At 44.5% G+C, this 14655-nt stretch overlaps 1 protein-coding gene across 1 annotated transcript; it reads right to left on the bottom strand.

Moving 5' to 3' along the window:
* Positions 1–2186: 2186 nt before the first annotated feature.
* tada2a (transcriptional adaptor 2A) lies at positions 2187–14297 on the bottom strand. Its single transcript, XM_035792185.2, has 15 exons — positions 13868–14297; positions 12888–12994; positions 12710–12769; positions 12479–12570; positions 10630–10787; positions 9995–10083; positions 9607–9679; positions 9414–9477; positions 7111–7154; positions 5057–5167; positions 4416–4487; positions 4093–4225; positions 3613–3656; positions 3159–3238; positions 2187–2813 (listed from the first exon to the last, which is right to left on the bottom strand). Exons 1-15 carry the CDS (start codon positions 13890–13892, stop codon positions 2628–2630), a joined length of 1338 nt encoding a protein of 445 aa, XP_035648078.1. The 5' UTR covers positions 13893–14297; the 3' UTR covers positions 2187–2627.
* Positions 14298–14655: the final 358 nt, after the last annotated feature.

The raw sequence follows: 14655 nt of genomic DNA, 5'->3' as shown, positions 1-14655 counted from the left end.
TGTAGCTGAGCCCAGCCTTTTTAGTTTTACACTGTAGCTGAGCCCAGCCTTTTTAGTTTTACACTGTAGTTAAACCCAGCCAGCTTGGTTTTACACTGTAGCTGAGCCCAGCCTGCTTGGTTTTACACTATAGCTGAGCCCAGCCTGCTTGGTTTTACACTATATCTGAGCCCAGCCTGCTTGGTTTTACACTGTAGCTGGGCCCAGCCTGTTTGGTTTTACACTGTAGCTGGGCCCAGCCTGTTTGGTTTTACACTGTAGCTGGGCCCAGCCTGTTTGGTTTTACACTGTAGCTGGGCCCAGCCTGTTTGGTTTTACACTGTAGCTGGGCCCAGCCTGTTTGGTTTTACACTGTAGCTGGGCCCAGCCTGTTTGGTTTTACACTGTAGCTGAGCCCAGCCTGTTTGGTTTTACACTGTTGCTGAGCCCAGCCAGCTTTTTACACTGTAGCTGAGCCCAGCCTTTTTAGTTTTACACTGTAGCTGAGCCCAGCCTGCTTGGTTTTACACTGTAGCTGAGCCCAGCCTGCTTGGTTTTACACTGTAGCTGAGCCCAGCCTGCTTGGTTTTACACTGTAGCTGAGCTTGGTTTTACACTGTAGCTGGGCCCAGCCTGTTTGGTTTTACACTGTAGCTGAGCCCAGCCTGCTTGGTTTTACACTGTAGCTGGGCCCAGCCTGCTTGGTTTTACACTGTAGCTGGGCCCAGCCTGCTTGGTTTTACACTGTAGCTGGGCCCAGCCTGCTTGGTTTTACACTGTAGCTGGGCCCAGCCTGTTTGGTTTTACACTCCCCCCAAGACGAGCAACAGCTCGTCGTCAACAGCTTTTGTTGTATTTTGAACAACTAAACTTACTGATGAGTTTTTTATTCCAAATAACATCCGGCCGTTGTTTTCCGCAGGGTTTCCCAAACTTGGTCCTGGGGCCTCCCCTGGGGGCATATTTCACCCCCCAGCACTACACAGCATATTCAAATAATTGAAGCTTGATGATGTTGGTTATTTGAATCAGCTGTGTAGTGCACACGGTGGGCCCCAGGATCGAGTTTAGGAAACCCTGGTATACAGCACTCATCTAAGTCAACTGCTGCAATAAATCCAGAGAGAACTCCAGACAACCCAACAAATGAACTTGTTTACCTGGCCATGAGACCCTGGTTTCAAAATGAATGTCCCAGAGCTTCTTACTGCCTGATAAATGTTCTGTCTCACCCACAGAACCTCATCCTGATTTCCTCCCATGACACCTGACTCTGTCTACGGCCCAAACGACACCCTATTCACTTTATAGTGCACTACTTTTGACCAGGCCTGGCCTATGGGCTCTGGTCAAAAGTAGAGCACTTTGAGAATAATGTACAATTTCAGGCAGACACCAGGAGGTAGGCGGGTGGCAGTGTGTATGTCCGAAATGACACCTTGTTCCCTATATAGTGCACTATTTTTAACCTGGGCCCACTTGGAAGGCAGATAAGGGCTCACGTGGCCCCGCAGTCACATTGATCGAAAGCCCAGTCATTGTACCTGGGAGGCAGCGCTTACACCAACATGCCCTGCAGCAGAAAGAAGGTTAAATAAATGCTGACACCTTTTTTAAGCTCTCACATACACCTACAACCTCACAAGAGAAAGAACATTAGGCTGCAAAACAGACTTTGTGGCTTCTTCCTCCCTGTAAGCGGAGCACATTTCCAGGCCCAAGGCCTCCATTTCAGGAAGCAGCCTCCTCCTTATCATCAAAGGAGGGATCTGGGGCAGTAATCAGATTGAAAGCGCTGCTCTGATAATGCCATCAGAGTAGAGAGAGGAGGGAGAGGCCGCTGGGCTGGCTGGATCTAGGTGGTAGTTCTCCCTCGTCACACCAAAACGTATATTCATTTAACATCGAATTAAGAGCACCGATTCGAGGATCAGTTTTACATCTTAAAGAATAAAGTTATATGGATGGGGGAGGGGGTCTGAAACACTATGTATACGACCCCCAGACCCACTCCACTGGCAGAGAATGAATCAAATCAGAGATGGAGCCCATTGTCAAACTGGGAGTCTGGGAGAGGTGTCACGAACAGGACCTGCTTACATAAAGCAACTCAGCATGATGGAAAATTGGTTATCATGTAATAGCATTAATAAACAGGTAACTGCTATTACACAATAATAAGTAAAATACTACACCATATACTGTAATACTTTTTACATAAAACATTTTATTACAGGAGAAATAAATACACTGTTATTTTCTTATCTGCTGCTGTGTCACTGACAATAAAGTACTGTACAAATAGGAAGGTATGTCAGTTTGGTTAGAAGTTAGAACATATACAAGGCAAGACTGATGCAAAATGTAAGACCTGAAGTTGATGACAAATTTAGAGATACGATAGAAAAACAAACATTCAAACAAAGGAGGGCCATTGAAACTTTAGTTCTCACAGCACGTGACAACATCATTTCACCAAAACAACATGAGTATAAAATGGATCAGTTAGTGTCCAGTCCAGCCAAGATCCCTGCTGGAACAGTCCTGACTCTGAATGGGTCCCAAATTACACCCGGCTCTGGTCAAAAGTAGTGCACTATATAGGGAAAATGGTCCCATTTAGGACACACCCTGTCTCTCAGGCTGGCCTAGGCTTTGTTGATGTAGCCCTCCTTGATCAGGAAGTCGTAGATCTTGCGTGTCTTGTTGACGTCGATCTTGATGAGTGCCCGGGCCTGTGCCAGCCGTAGACCACCCTGCCGCCTGCACTCGTTCAGCAGAGCCTGCTTGTACTCCAGGTAGGCACCTGGCACCAGACGCACCACCTGGCACAACTGCAGACAGCCACAGGAGAGACGCCATGTTACATCAACACAATACCAGTCACCATGACCCACTATGACCCCAACCCTCTGTTCATGACTGCGTCCCAAATTCCACTGTATTCCCCAAACTTGTTCCTGGAGAGCTAATGTAATGTTGATTTTTGCACCAACCCCAATCTAGCTGGCCAATAAGGTGAATCAGGTTAGTCAAAACTCGGGTTAGAGTGTACTACTCAAAGTAGTGCACTATGTAGGGAATTCATGTACTTTCCTGGTGGGGCTGAGAGCCTTACATCCAGAGATCCTAGAATTCATATGTAATAGAATGGATTTTATATGCAATTCTATTTGTACCTCTTTCTCCCTGTCGTTGAGCTTCTCTGTCCCTGGCAGGCCAGTCAGGTTGAGAGGAGGGGCGCATCTCCTGCCTGTTGCTGTGGAACAATTAATCACACACATTTAAACCGACATAAAACCTGACTGTTCTGTTGTTTTAAATGACAACCTGACAGGTTGAGGAATCCAGGTAATCCGTTTTGTTGGAAAATAAAGACAAATATTTACAATAGGCAAATTAGTGTAAATGGATGGAAATGACTGAGTGTACATAGATGTGTCCTACTTGTGCACTGGAGGTTACAGAATAACAACGGAAAGATAAAGCTAGAGACAAAAACACATATCCGTCCTGTTTGTCGAGCGTATTTCTGAATGAGCATCTCTGAGAATGCATTAACGTGACTCCACCTGTTGCCATAACAAGAAAAGTTGGAGAGAAGGGAGGGAGTGGGAGATGAAGAGTCCTTACCTGATGTGGTGATGGTGGTGACAACAGGAGTGATACCAGCGTCACTGTGAAGTGAGATAATAGCGTCACTACAGCACACACACAATTCTCACTCTCTGAGATCCTCGTCCAGAAAGAGAATGAATCATCACACACACTAGCAGTTTTGTTATTTTTCTTCATGAAGAATAATTATCAGAACTTGGAGAATACCCAAGAGCTGGGCTTAAGATAAGTAGAGCTATTCTTGTTTAAAAAAACAAAACAATCAAGCACTACTTGTTGCCGTTAGAGCCAAGCACACAGTAATAAACCAGAGTAGGTGGGTGGCATCTCAGTTATAGTCCGGTGCTAGCACCCCTAATTCAACTAGTCAACTTATCAAGCCCTTGATTAGTGGAATCAGATGGGCTAGTGATTGACTTGAACATGAATGTACAACCACAGGATCCAGAGGAATGGATAGTGAAACACCGCACAAGAGTAAGGAGGAAGGATTACATGGCAGCCTGTTTGCTGAGCCACTGCTGGCAGGCCCGTCCGTCCTGAATGTACTGCAGCACATCAACTAGCATGGTCCGCTTCCTCCGCTCATCCTCCCTCACCTGCTTCACACGCTCATACACCTTGGCACCTGCAGGGGGACACAGAGGAGGGAGGGGGTTACTGGGGCAGTCAGTCAGCCCTGGGTCTTGGCTGACACAAGGGAGTTACTAATGAGGCTCTGGCTATGTCCCAAAATGCACAATTTTCCTACAAATTGTACTAATTTTTAGAGCTGTATGGGCCCTGGTGATGGGGTTAGATGGGTAGACTGGACTCACTGCAGAAAGACTGGATGCCTGCCCTCCTGTACTCCTGTAGCCTGCCGATCTCTCTCCTCAGCTCAAACTCCACTGAAAGACAAGGAGGACGAGGTCAATGAGGCCTGTCCACACTCACCTCACCGGTCTCTACTACAGACAGGCGGACAGACAGGTGGACAAACAGAAAGGCAGACAGAGTGAGAAACTCTTTACCCCTCAGATCTGTGCTTCCCAACATCAGAGCTGATCAGACCAGAGTTGTAGCTCAGGTAGGCTCTACGGCTGTTCTCTCTGACACAACAATGGAGTAGCGCCATGCTATTCTGAAGCCCCAGCCCTTCAATCAGAACGAGATGATGTCTCATCCCCAGACACAGACAGAAATGCACAGACACACGCCTCTCACTCAAAGGGAGTTCACACATCCAGTCACCCCGTTGGGGTCTGCTGCTGCGTTGGGACAGGAGATAATCTGACTGGCTCATTACCACGCTGATGACCTTAGTGTTACCCACAATATTAAACACAGGGGAACACTGGATGTGTGACTGCTCTCTGTGTAGACCAGAGGGGGAGGGGTTGGAAGAAACAATTATATTGGTGTTAACATCAAAATGTCTACTGTGTGTGCATGTACAATATCATAATGTTAAACTCACATGCATGACTCTCTATGAACTTGTCGTGTTCGATGGGGCCCACCACCCTGGCAAAACGTCTCATAGCATCATACAGATCCTGTACCTCCTTAGGGTAGCGACGCTCCAGAACTGGAAGACAAAAACACAATGGTCATGTGATATGTAGCTGTTATTGTAGAGCAGGGCTGCCCAACCCTCTTCCTGGAGATCTACCGTCCTGTAGGTTCAGTCTAACCCTCCTCCTGGAGATCTACCATCCTGTAGGTTCAGTCTAACCCTCTTCCTGGAGATCTACCGTCCTGTAGGTTCAGTCTAACCCTCCTCCTGGAGATCTACCGTCCTGTAGGTTCAGTCTAACCCTCTTCCTGGAGATCTACCGTCCTGTAGGTTCAGTCTAACCCTCCTCCTGGAGATCTACCATCCTGTAGGTTCAGTCTAACCCTCTTCCTGGAGATCTACCGTCCTGTAGGTTCAGGCTAACCCTTTTCCTGGAGATCTACCGTCCTGTAGGTTCAGGCTAACCCTCTTCCTCGAGATCTACCGTCCTGTAGGTTCAGTCCAACCCTACATACCGGACTCAACCAGTTAAGGTCTTGGTGAGCAGTAAATAACTAGAATGAGTTGGTAAATTGGAGTTGGACTGTAAACTTGGTAGATCTCCAGGAAGAGGGGCTGGCAGCCCTGTTGTAGAGAATTTGACAGCAGTGATCTGTATTGGAGATCTGTATCACATTCAATATTGTTAGATTAGAGGCTTTTGCGGAACACCAGAGGAGGAAATGTCCAGACATCGCACATGGAGTGACCCCCTTGCATCAATGAGATACCCTGCCATGGCCGATGTAAAAGCTCCCCCGATGGGCAGGTCACCCCATACCACCCTATTCACCTCACCCCCCTTCAAGGGCTGCTGCTGCTCTCCTTTCAAATCATTGCTAGTGTTTGTGTCCCAAACGGCAACATATTACCCATTTATTCAAAGCCACTTCATACTTTGTGCCGTAAGAATCTACCTGTATACCTATGGTATATATTGAATGGACTCTGGTGGCTTTGCAGACATGGCAATTTCTTGGATAGTTCTATATTCTGTTCACAGTGAATGTGGGGTAGTAGTATGACAGCAGCTCAAGGCTGGTGGCCCGCACATCTGTGTCTGTCTTCAAGCTGGCAGCTGAGTTCCTCATTGATTTGGAGGCTGTACAGTGATAGGAACGTGTAGATAGCAGCAAAACACACACAGGTAGAGTCAATGTCCTGCTGAGCGAAGTCAAAGATTTGAAACACTCCATAACAGGAATGGACTGGTGGTCCTGAGGTACTGATGTCTATAAGGGGAGTGAGACTGTTGGTCAAACTGCCTGGAGCAACAGCCTGATCAGACCAGGCACGACACTGGCTTGGAAACGGCTTCTATTACCGTGACACACACACTTTGACAGTCTCCATGACAACCAGGCTGCAGCTCCACGGCAACTCTGGGTTCTCTTTTGTCTTGAAAGACTAGAGATAAGAGGAGAGAGGGGGAGGAGGTGGGCGGTAGTGACTGGAGGCTGGTAAATAATAAATAAAAACGTAAGGGTGTCCTCCTCCACCCATAAAACTACAGCCAATTTCCCAGGGCACGACCTGGATATAGCACTGCACTGGGCAGTAAAGGAAAAAGAGGACTGATTGGACACATCTATTCAGGGAGTCTCTTGCCTTCCCATCTTCCATGAATAAAAAGTGGGACATGAACATTGATTATATTACCAAGCTAGATGAAACGCTGCCATAGAGATGGGATCAATAAGAGCTCAAAGCTCCAATACAGTTGGTCATTAGACCTGCAGTGTTCATTTCATAGGCATCTATTCATAGTGGAGCAATAATTATGCTGTGGCACTCTGGCACTCGTCTCAGCGTCCATTGTAAATAAGAGCACTGGCAGTGCCTCCGGGATCACAGGTTACTGTTGATCATTATTGCAACCATGGATACATAATGCATATTCAGTCTGGGTGTTATATTAATGCCTGGTCTGCTGGTGGTTCTGCAACCCAGCTCTAATCTGTTAGGAGAGCACTTACTCTGGAACTTCCTCAGGTTGATCAGTCCATGGTCCCGGATTATCCTGGAAGACACACAACATTAATAAGGTAAACTGGTATTGGTAAATACCAGCAAACTCTCAGGCTGGTAGAGTGAGTGAAAACAGTAGTGGGTTTAGACTGACATTAATTGAATGAGTGATGGTAGCATATAGCTGTTGAACCTGAACCACATAGCTTGAAGTTGTGATTGTGATATAGAACAGCTTTGCAACAAGTAGCCTTCCTGTGATGTTAAACAGGACCGGACAGTGAGGCCTACTGCGTCTGAACTCTGTGGCCTGCAGGTCACTGCCTTGGGACTTTGCCATTAGACCACTCCCAAGTGGCGCAGCGGACTAACATGCTGACCAGAACGGACACGTCGCGTGCGCCGCAAAATAAATGTAGAAATCCATGTTATTCAATTACTGCACCCACACTGCTCGCGCACGCCAACGAGCGTCTGCAACGCCATGGGCTAAAATATTTCTGACGCAGATCGCGCTGAAAGTCCTGCCTCTCCAATCTCCTTATTGGTTTATAGAAGCAGGTACACACGTGCCATCTCCTCATTGGTTATACCCACGTGGGTGATTGAAAGACCAAATGTTTTGCTGGTTGTCGTGGTAATACTGTGAATGTGTAAATGCCAATCACCATATAAGTTCAAAGATGAAAAAGCCTGGAAGGAGGAAAGATGACTAGAAACGATTCGGTTGGCTGTTTTATGTGTGGATTAATTGTCGGAGTAGAGGACCTTGTGCATTTCAGGTAAAATAACTCAATGTTTATATCCCAAGACAAATGAGCTAGCAACAGGGCATCCTGGGTGCTAGCTGTGTCACCAGAGACTCTGGGTTCGCGCCCAGGCTCTGTCGCAGCCGGCTGCGACCAGGAGGTCTGTGGGACGATGCACAATTGGCCTAGCGTCGTCCGGGTTAAGGAGGGTTTGGCCGGTAGGGATATCCTTGTCTCATCGCGCACTAGTGACTCCTGTGGCGGGCCGGGCGCAGTGCACGCTAACCAGGTCGCCAGGTGCATGGTTTTTCCTCTGACTTCCGGGTTGGATGCACGCTGTGTTAAGAAGCAGTGCAGCTTGGTTGGGTTGTGTTTCGGAGGACGCATAGCTTTCGACCTTCGTCTCTCCCGAGCCCATACGGGAGTTCTAGCGATGAGTTAAGATAGTAACTACTAACAATTGGATACCAATATTTGTATAAAAAATAAATAATTTGCTAGCAACAGCAAGCTAGCATATATAAGACACATTAGCTAGCAAGTGGAAGCTAACTAGCTAAATTGCCATACATGTTTAATTATTTTTCACCTGTCCCCAAATTAATGTCATTGGTTTAGAGTTTGCTTTGATATTTTAACCTGCATGTCGATATCGCGTTTGGTGTAGGGGGACAAAATAAATGTATGCACAATAGCGCACGCACACAGCCAGTTTGGGTTCTGTGTAAGGCACTGCATCTCAGTGCTAGAGGCGTCATTACAGACCCTGGTTCAATTCAACCAGCCGTGATTGAGTCCCATAGGGCGGTGCACAATTGGCCCAGCGTCATCCAGGTTAAGGTTTAGCTGGGGTAGGCTGTCATTGTAAATAAGAATTTGTTATTAACTGACTTGCCTAGTTAAATAAAGGTTAAATAAAATACAAATGTCACCAGCTGGGGGTAGGCTAGCAGTGTTTGCATCCCAAATGGCACACTATTCCCTGCATAGTGCACTACTTTTGACCAGGGCCCACCAAAAGTAGTGCAATATGTAGGGAATAGGATGCCATTTGGGACACGCATGCATGGTCCTGGGAGCTCTGGCCAGCTAACATACCATACCTGCCCCACATGCCATTCCACAGAGTTAGGGGAGCAGCAATTCGTTAAGTCCGATTTAATGATGGATGTATTACCACATGAATGGACTGACCACTGGGGCCAAGACCAGTACTGACGGACGGAATGTGACAATCCATGAACATCTCAAATTCATTTAAAAAGGTGGCCAGGTCAAACAATAGTCAAATTTGAGTTGTGTAATGTTTAAGCCTTTCAGCATTAATAGCAACCGGTGATTCTGAACCAGTGCTTCAGTGATGATCTCTTTAACAGGCTAGTGTAGAGTGTTACGTTACTAGTGTAGGTATCACATTTGTGATTTTGGAAAGCAATTAAAATGTTATTGTGGCAACATTTGCAGAGTATTACAGGCATATGATAAAGGGCAAAGCTTCTAAGAATTTGAGCTGAATAAGTCCATTACATCTTTATAGTTAAACGCAAAATATTTCAACTTACTTCTTTCTTCTTCCTCTCTCCTTTAACCTTGAATGGTATATGTCAACAACGGCAATCTTCAGCGCTAGAAAGAACCAGACAAATCTGTCAGACAAGGCAATGATGATATTAAAACACAGTACATGTACAATAAACATAAGCAGGGTTGGACTTTTCTCTCAATTCAAATACAATGATAGCACTTTCAACTCACCATGTAGTATGTCTGAGTCATCATCCACAAAATCAATGTCTTTCAGATCCCACTCAGCATAGTTGTCAAATTCCTAGACAGGATGACAAATAGCAGGAGAGAATCACAGAGGTACAAGGAGATGAGTCAGAGTACAGTAAGACTGCAGTGAGGCGGCCATCAGGAGAACTAATATCTTCATTCATACATGGGTGGCAAGGGTTTTGTTGATCTTTAAGTACTTCCTATGATTCCAATCATAATATGCCAAGAGTATGAGAACATACTCATTATGACATGGGGATATGTTCTTGGAACAGAACACAAAAATGGAATGTATATGTCCGACTGTCTCGTGAGATTGGAACTACTAAAAGCATGGACGCTTTAAGACCCTAGTTCCTCTCACCTCCATGAAGTCTGCTCTGGCAGGCATGTATCCAGCCATGTCTCGAGACAACAGGGAGTCAAAGGTGGGCCTGGGGGGGTCGTCAGTGGCTGGGAGGAAAACCAACAGAGTATTTTTACCTAGTGATCTGAAAAGTCCCTCATGACAAACATGGCAGTACAGTAATCAAGTTATTACTGTGTAAGAAAGAAAGCATAAATGAGGAACGATGTAGTTGCATATCAGATAAATGAAAAAAGCCATGTATTACTCCCTGCCTTTATCAGCTGGACATCAAATCAAATGTGTGCTGAATACAACAGGTGTAGGTAGACCTTACCGTGAAATGCTTACTTACATGGCCTTAACCAACAATGCATTTCAAGAAATAGAGTAATGAAAATATTTACTAAATAAACTAAAGTTAAAAAATATAAAGTAACACAAAATAACAATACTGAGGCTATATACAAGGGGTACCAGTACCGAGTCAATGTGCAGGGGTACAGGTTAGTCGAGGTCATACACAAAAGCATATCCTAAATCGTATTTGTTGTGTGGCTTAAGAATTCTACTATAACTTGTGACAAACAAACTCTCCTTATTACTATGAAGGGAGAAGTCCAGAGGAGTAGGTGTGTTGTGTGTATACTGACGTTTGAAGGGAATGGCTGTGTCTGCAGTACGAGCCTCCTCTATCTGTCTGAGGTTGAGCAGGGTGGAGGAGAACAGGGGATTGTTGATGAAGTTCTTCATGTAGTGGGCTTCACACTCCTCCTTGTTTTTGGTGCGCATCTGATACGCCACATCCTGCCTGTACAGAGTCAAACAGGAAAGTGACAGTTATGTTTTTGTTATCAACTTGAACGTGTTTATATTGATATGGGCAGACAGTACAAGTGAGGGATGCTACAGAACAAATCAGACTGCAAATGGCAACTTGTCTGCAAGTTTGTAATACAGTTGAAGTAGGAAGTTTACATACACTTAGGTTGGCATCAATAAAACTCGTTTTTCAAACACTCCACAAACTATAGTTTTGGCAAGTCGTTTAGGACATCTACTTTGTGCATGACACAAGTAATTTTTCCAACAATTGTTTACAGACAGATTATTTCACTGTATAGAAGTTAACATAAACTAAGTTGACTGTGCCTTTAAACAGCTTGGAAAATTATGTCATTGCTTTAGAAGCTTCTGATAGGCTAGTTGACATAATTTGAGTCAATTGGAGGTGTACCTGGGGATGTATTTCAAGGCCTACCTTCAAACTCAGTGCCTTTTTGCTTGACATCATGGGGAAAATCAAAAAAAATTGTAGACCTCAAGTCTGGTTCATCCTTGGTAGCAATTTCCAAACTCTTGAAAGTACCTCATTCATCTGTATAAACAATAGTATGCAAGTATAAACACCATGGGACCATGCAGCCGTCATACCGTTCAGGAAGGAGACGCGTTCTGTCTCCTAGAGATGAACGTACTTTAGCGCGTAAAGTGCAAATTAATCCCAGAACAACAGCAAAGGACCTTGTGAAGATGCTGGAGGAAACAGGTACAAAAGTGTATCCACAGTAAAATGAGTCCTATATCGACATCACCTGAAAGGCCGCTCGGCAAGGAAGAAGCCCCTGCTCCAAAACCGCCATAAAAAAGCCAGACTACGGTTTGCAACTGCACATGGGGACAAAGATTGTGCTTTTTGGAGAAATGTCCTCTGGTCTGATGAAACAAAAATAGAACTGTTTGGCCATAATGACCATCATTATGTTTGGAGGAAAAAAGGGGAGGCTTGCAAGCCAAAGAACACCATCCCAACCATGAAGCACGGGGGTGGCAGCATCATGTCGTGGGGGTGCTTTGCTGCAAGAGGGACTGGTGCACTTCATAAAATAGATGGCATCATGAGACAGAAAAATTATGTGGGTATATTGAAGCAACATCTCAAGACATCAGTCAGGAAGTTGGCGGCAGCTTGGTCGCAAATGAGCCTTCCAAATGGACAATGACCCCAAGCATACTTCCAATGTTGTGGCAAAATGGCTTAAGGACAACCAAGTCAAGGTACTGGAGTGGCCATCAAAGCCCTGACCTCAATCCCATAGTAAATGTGTGTGCAGAACTGAAAAAGTGTGTGCGAGCAAGGAGGCCTACAAACCTGACTCGGTTACACCAGCTCTGTCAGGAGGAATGGGTCACAATTCACCCAACTTATTGTGAGAAGCTTGTGGAAGGCTACCCAAAACGTTTGACCCAAGTTAAACAATGCTACCAAATACTAATTGAGTAGATGTAAATTTCTGACCCACTGGGAATGTGATGAACGAAATAAAATCATTCTCTCTGGTGATCCTAACTGACCTAAGACAGGGAATTTTTACTAGGATTAAGTGTCAGGAATTGTGAAAAACTGAGTTTAAATGTATTTGGCTAAGGTGTATGCAAACTTCCAAATTCAACTGTATATGACATTTGAGCGAGAGAGTCAGAGAATGTGTATCTACTTACCAGTTCCCAAAGCCACAGTCCATGACTGCTTCCAGAAGGGCCATCTCCTCCTGTGCTGTCCAGCTAGGTTCCAGCACGGGGAAGTCTGATGTCTGTGTGAAGGAGGAGGCATGGTATTGAGCATGATCACAATAGCTTGCCAGAAGCATACTTTTGGTAGATAATGGATAACTGAAGAGTCAATATTATATATGTTAATCAGAATGGACATCACAATTTCCAATGTCTTACCATGATTTCATACTTGTGATTACTCTCATGTTTCTTGAACTCAAACCCTCTGGTAAAACACTGTAACATATTTGGATTAAACAATTCAAGTGTCAGTAGAGATGCAAAGTTATCAAGCTAGGCAAAATGTATAAACAGTTTCATGCGCATGCCCGAGGAAGCAATGTGAGCCCCTCACCTGGAGACAGAGAAGGAAAGGTGAGGGTCCACACTCTGCACATTTTATATAGGGTTCCACCAGGTTAGATGAGCAACCTCGACATGGGGGCTTGTCAGAAGGGTCATCTGAAAGACATAAATCGGCATCCATGCGCATGAAGGCGTAACAGCTAGCTAGCTAACCTGAAAAATGTCCTCAGTGTATGCTGCCAGCGTCGGGCCATTGAGGGCACAGGGAAGAAAGCACTGAAACTCTGTTGTGTGCCCTGATACGAAGTCAGGAATGTTTGCATCATTGAGAAGGGTAAAGAAAGTTGGACAGATCTCATCGAGGCACATAAGGATTGTATGAAGGGGCTTGAATTCAATAAAACTCCATATAATAAGTGTGTCTTTGGTGGCCGGAAGGAGACCTGGGATATTCCTCATTTATACTGCAACCTGAATGGAAGATGCGCTGGCACTTGTTCTGCTAATCAGAATGAAATGCATGTCCTATGAATAATACTTTTAAATGGGGTTATCTGAAAATAAGTCAGCGTTATGTCGCAAAACTTGCCAGTTTTACTGGTAAGAATACGTAGACTTTAGATACTGTAAATCCTCTTAAAATGTGTTATTGGTCAGATTTAAAGCCAGCATCAAATTTAGCAGTAGCTCACAACACGGTTAACGTTGGCTAGATAATGTAGCTAGCTAGGTACTTCAAGTCGGAAGCTAGGAGACAATTAAGTGATGGATTACTTAGCTGGTTGAATGGATTAGCTACATGAAAGAAACTGATACATATAGTTTAGCTCGCTAAATGTCTAACTCTAAGCTAATTGTTAGAAATCTCACTAGCTGAGCTGCGCTGCCTTCTACCTAGCTAACGTTAGCTAGCTATGTAGCACGACGAGCTGAGCAATAAGCTAGTTAGATGGATGCCGATATTTCGAGCAAACTATTTAAGCCGTATTTGTACGCTGTTTTTAACTGTGCATTTTAGTCAACACTTACTTCCAAAAGATGCCAAGTGGTCCATAAGATCAACCAAACAGCTGAAGCCTGGATTTGTTGTTTGTTACCAATGTGTATTGCTTCGCGTTCGATTAAGCGTGTCTGAAAACGCAGCGTTGGCGCAACTTTGTTGATTCTACACATGGAACACACCTACACTGTTTTGAGAAAAATGGTACGCAGCAGCGTCATCTTGATATGTGTGCAACAAAACTTCAACATTCATCTTCTGCTACCATTTCTGCAAACCCGTCTACGCATACAATTTGATGCTTTTGTTCGATAAATCCGAACGCGCTGCAAGTTGATGTAACGTTACATTTGGTGTACCAATATGCAAACACTGTCGGTATCATCGAGGGAAAATATGGGTAGATCAATGCACAGCATTCGCGCAAATGCTGCACCGTTCATGCTCAAAAATAAATCAAATTGAAGGCTAACTCATGTATCTGCAACCAGAGTGGGGACTACCAGGGTCATTAGTGTTATGCTGTACATTATTTAGTGTAAAATATAAAGTTAGATGTCCTTTGAAATAAAAATACAAAGATATGGATCTCAAAGGGAATTTTATTCATTTTGACCATTTTGTTTTCATTGGATGTTGTCCCCAGTTGCTAATTCATCAACTTAAATGAGAAATATAAGCAATTAAACAATATAAATATTCAAAATATTTATTCATTATTCATTACTACGTAAAATATCTGTCATCTATCATTTTTTTCTCTCATTATTATTATTATTATTTTTCTTCCTCTGTGTCGCTGATGTCACTTTCCACC

This window comes from Oncorhynchus keta, chromosome 18 (assembly GCF_023373465.1).
Source record: "Oncorhynchus keta strain PuntledgeMale-10-30-2019 chromosome 18, Oket_V2, whole genome shotgun sequence".
In the NCBI taxonomy this organism is placed as follows: Eukaryota; Metazoa; Chordata; class Actinopteri; order Salmoniformes; family Salmonidae; genus Oncorhynchus; species Oncorhynchus keta.
Note: the sequence above shows the minus strand (reverse complement) of the source record. Positions and strands in the feature narration are given on the sequence as shown.

What these genes read in the sequence shown, in the direction of transcription:
- tada2a (XM_035792185.2), bottom strand. Translation starts at nt 13,892, where the DNA reads ATGGACCACTTGGCATCTTTTGGAA. An exon ending in CCACTTGGCATCTTTTGGAA is followed by an intron (nt 12,995 to 13,867) that starts GTAAGTGTTGAC and finishes TATGTCTTTCAG; the next exon opens with ATGACCCTTCTGACAAGCCC. An exon ending in AGGCATCCAGTCTTTCTGCA is followed by an intron (nt 4,226 to 4,415) that starts GTGAGTCCAGTC and finishes GTCCCCCTGCAG; the next exon opens with GTGCCAAGGTGTATGAGCGT.